This window comes from Gekko japonicus, unplaced genomic scaffold (genome assembly GCF_001447785.1).
Source record: "Gekko japonicus isolate JY-2015 unplaced genomic scaffold, Gekko_japonicus_V1.1 scaffold6656, whole genome shotgun sequence".
Classification (NCBI taxonomy): Eukaryota; Metazoa; Chordata; class Lepidosauria; order Squamata; family Gekkonidae; genus Gekko; species Gekko japonicus.
Window position 1 is genome coordinate 1 of NW_015164832.1, and position 3,194 is coordinate 3,194.

Sequence of the window (3,194 nt, forward strand, 5' to 3'; positions counted from 1 at the left end):
CTGTGATTGCTTTTATTATTGATATTAGCTGGAAGCCAGAGGACTAAGACTAAAAACCCCCCACCTTCTGCTGGCCACCAGTGTATCGTCAATAGAATCATGTACATGTGCTCATAGTGAGATTAAATGCCCACCCTGAACACCTGACTCTCCTAAATAAAGGTTTCAGGAATGGGGAAGATGGAGGAGAGGTGGATAGTGGAATGGATTACCTCGTCCTCAGCCTGGGCCAGCTCCTTCTTGAGTTCTTCCACACGCAAGCGCAGCTTCTTCACCTCACCTTCATGCTGCTCCACACGCCGGTTTGCATGGGCCAGTTCGGCGGTCTTCTCCTGGTACTGCTTCTTCAGCTTGGTGTGGACGTGTTTCAGGTCTGCCAACTCCTGAGAGAAACAAACTCAGTGAGTTAGGCTTCCCCTAGAAAAACAAAGACTTGCCTGGAAGCCACACAGACCCATGTTCCCAATGCAGAAAGAAGCCATGCTCCCTACTCTTAGATATATGCTCAAGAAATCAGTGCTGCACTTACCTGTAACTGTTGTTCATCGAGGTGTCTCTGTGCAGGCACACATTGGGACTGTGCATGCACAGGCCAGCCACTTACAGCTGCTCTGGTATTTTTAGCACTCCAAGGGGAGCTCCTCCTCCACAGAGCTCATTTGAGGCCGTTTTCCCGCCTAACGGTCACATGATCCCCACCGCCGTGTGTCATGAATGTAACTGCATCCTATGAGTCCACAGCGGGGTAGGAGGGAGGGAACGTGTGCCTGCACAGAAGACACCTCGATGAACAACAGTTACAGGTAAGTGCAACAGTTTTCATCTTCAGTCTTGTGTGCAGTCCCACCTCTTTCTATCAGCTAGTGAGGAATGCACACCTGTATGCCGTTTCACCTGCAACTCCTCAGCAATGAGGGATGAAGATGGAGGATGCCAGAATAAATAGATATATTTATTTATTTATTCAATTTATATCCCACCCTCCCCACCAAAGCAGGCGCAGGGCGGCTTACATAAAAATCAAAACAAATAAAAACAGAGCATTTATAAAACCATTCATAAAGTGCTCGTATACAATGTTATACAACGATGGCGAAACATAATAACAAATCATCTTGGTAACAGATCAATCGTAACGGGAGTACAGTCAGTTGTTCAGACTATCATATAAGGGGAGTACAGTCTGTTGTTCAGACTATCATCTCGGTCTGTTCGTGCCGGCGAAGCACAGGCTGCCGAAGATGGTACTAGAGCACAGGGTCTTATTCTGTTCAGCTATTAGGTGCGGGTCCTTGGTCGAATGCCTGGAACACTCTTGTTGCACTCTGTACAAATTCTCCACCTTTTTGGATGTGGCAGTCATGCTAGCTGGTTTCTGCCAGAGGGCCTTGGAGATGTTGGCAAAGCCTTCTGAGATAGGGAAGGCGATTATACCAGGTGATTCTGCATACAGCTTGCCTAAGATCTTTTTAAAATGTGTGTGAGCGCGAGAGAGTTTGTGTGCCTCTGGTGACTGACCCCTACTGGAGGCCTGGAAGGATATTCAGAGAGGTGGCTGAATAAAGCCTGCCCCGGCCTCCCGCCTCTGGTATTCCAAGGAGGTCTCCCATCCAAGTACTTGCCAGAGTTGACCCTGACGAGATTGGGCTTGCCTGGGTTATCCAGGTTAGGGAGAGCTTGTTTAAGATCTCATCTTGAGGTCTTGGGTTGGTGGAGGTCACCTCTGTTTCCAACGATTTAGCCATTCACAGCATTTGCCCTGCACAGAGCTTCAGAGCTTCATTAGGTGGCACTGGATCAGGGTCCCCTACAGTGTCATCGGGGGAAGGGTCTGATGGTAAGTCTGAGCCCAGGCCGGAAGGGGGAGTCAGCCCTCAAAGCCTGCTCTTCTTTGGAACCTGAGTGCCCCATAAGGGGGTGAGGAGAGATTGCAGGAGGAGACCGAACTGGGGGACCCACAGCGTCACGGTTCCATGAAAAGGGCTGCCTCGGTTCTGGAGGTGCTTTTCGCAATCGCCAGTCGCCCCAGTCTTGAAGTCTAGGAGAAAGAAAATAATAAGCAGTCTTGAGGTCTAGGAGAAGGAAAGTAATAAGGGTAGCCTTGCCAAGGAGGCGGAGGCACAGAACTCTGCCACTGTGCTGGGGAGGACAGTTCCGGTGGTCAACTAACTGCTGGAAGCGCCAATGCACCCTGCCCAGGCTCTATCTCCCCTTCTGAGAATGAATGAGCTGGGGAGGCATGTGGAGAAGGTGTTCATGGAGGGGACACTGCCCTGTGTTCCATCAGAACCAAAGCTGATTTGGCTGGAACTGAAGAGTTAATCAGCTCTGGGAGCACCTTGGAATTGGAATGATGCTTCTCCTTATGTCTGCATTTGGAAGGGGCTTTCTTAGGTGGAAGTTCCAACACAGAGTGTTCAGCTAAACGATCAGGCAATTGGACCCAACACTTCAGTTCTATCCCTGGAACCAACAGAACCGAGACGGCTCGATGGTGGGCATGTAAGCTGGTTGGTTCTAACTGGTGCTTTTGAAGGCAAGGATCGACTGTGCTCTGCTGGGGCAGATGTTTTTGCTGCCAGGCTATTAGAGAAAGAGAGCGCTTTCTCCCACAAGGTTGCCCTCAAGCACACTGCTCGATCTGAGCAGGCTTTCGGACTAAACTGGAGGCAGATCTTGCATGGGGCTGTATTATCGGCCTCACCCAAGCAGAAAAGACAGAAGGTGTTCATCTGAATGGGTCATTTTTGTACCACACTGGGTACATTTTTTAAACAAAGCCTTCTGTGACATTTCCCAAAGAGGAGAAAGAGCCCAGGAGCAAAGAAACTTTCAAGAAAACTCTTGATACCCAGAGCTGAAGAGAACACGTTCTCACAATGCAGTGGCAAAGAAAGGACCAAGGGAAAGGGAGCACGTGACCATTAGGTGGGAAAACAGCCTCTGATGAGCTCTGCAGGGGAGAGGCTCCCCTTGCTGTGTTAAAAATACCAGAGTAGTTGTAAGAGAACCTCTGATGGGACTGCACAGAAGACTGAAGATGAACTGTGCTTACTCAGCGGCAAGGGAAAAAGTGTTCTGCACCTCAGCATATATGAAGCTGCCTTATACTACATCAGACCCTTGGTCTATCAAGGTCAGTATTGTCTACTCAGATTGGCAGTAGCTCTCCAGGGTCTCAGGTAGATGTCTTT

At 49.4% G+C, this 3,194-nt stretch overlaps 1 protein-coding gene across 1 annotated transcript in view; it reads right to left on the reverse strand.

Moving 5' to 3' along the window:
* Positions 1 to 212: 212 nt before the first annotated feature.
* Positions 213 to 3,194, reverse strand: part of CCDC102A (coiled-coil domain containing 102A) — a gene marked incomplete at its 3' end in the record, with an annotated part of 18,099 nt that continues 15,117 nt past the window's right edge. Inside the window, exon 6 of the mRNA XM_015409754.1 lies at positions 213 to 383. Coding sequence (XP_015265240.1) covers positions 213 to 383 — 171 coding nt within the window. The remainder of the gene's footprint in view (positions 384 to 3,194) is intronic.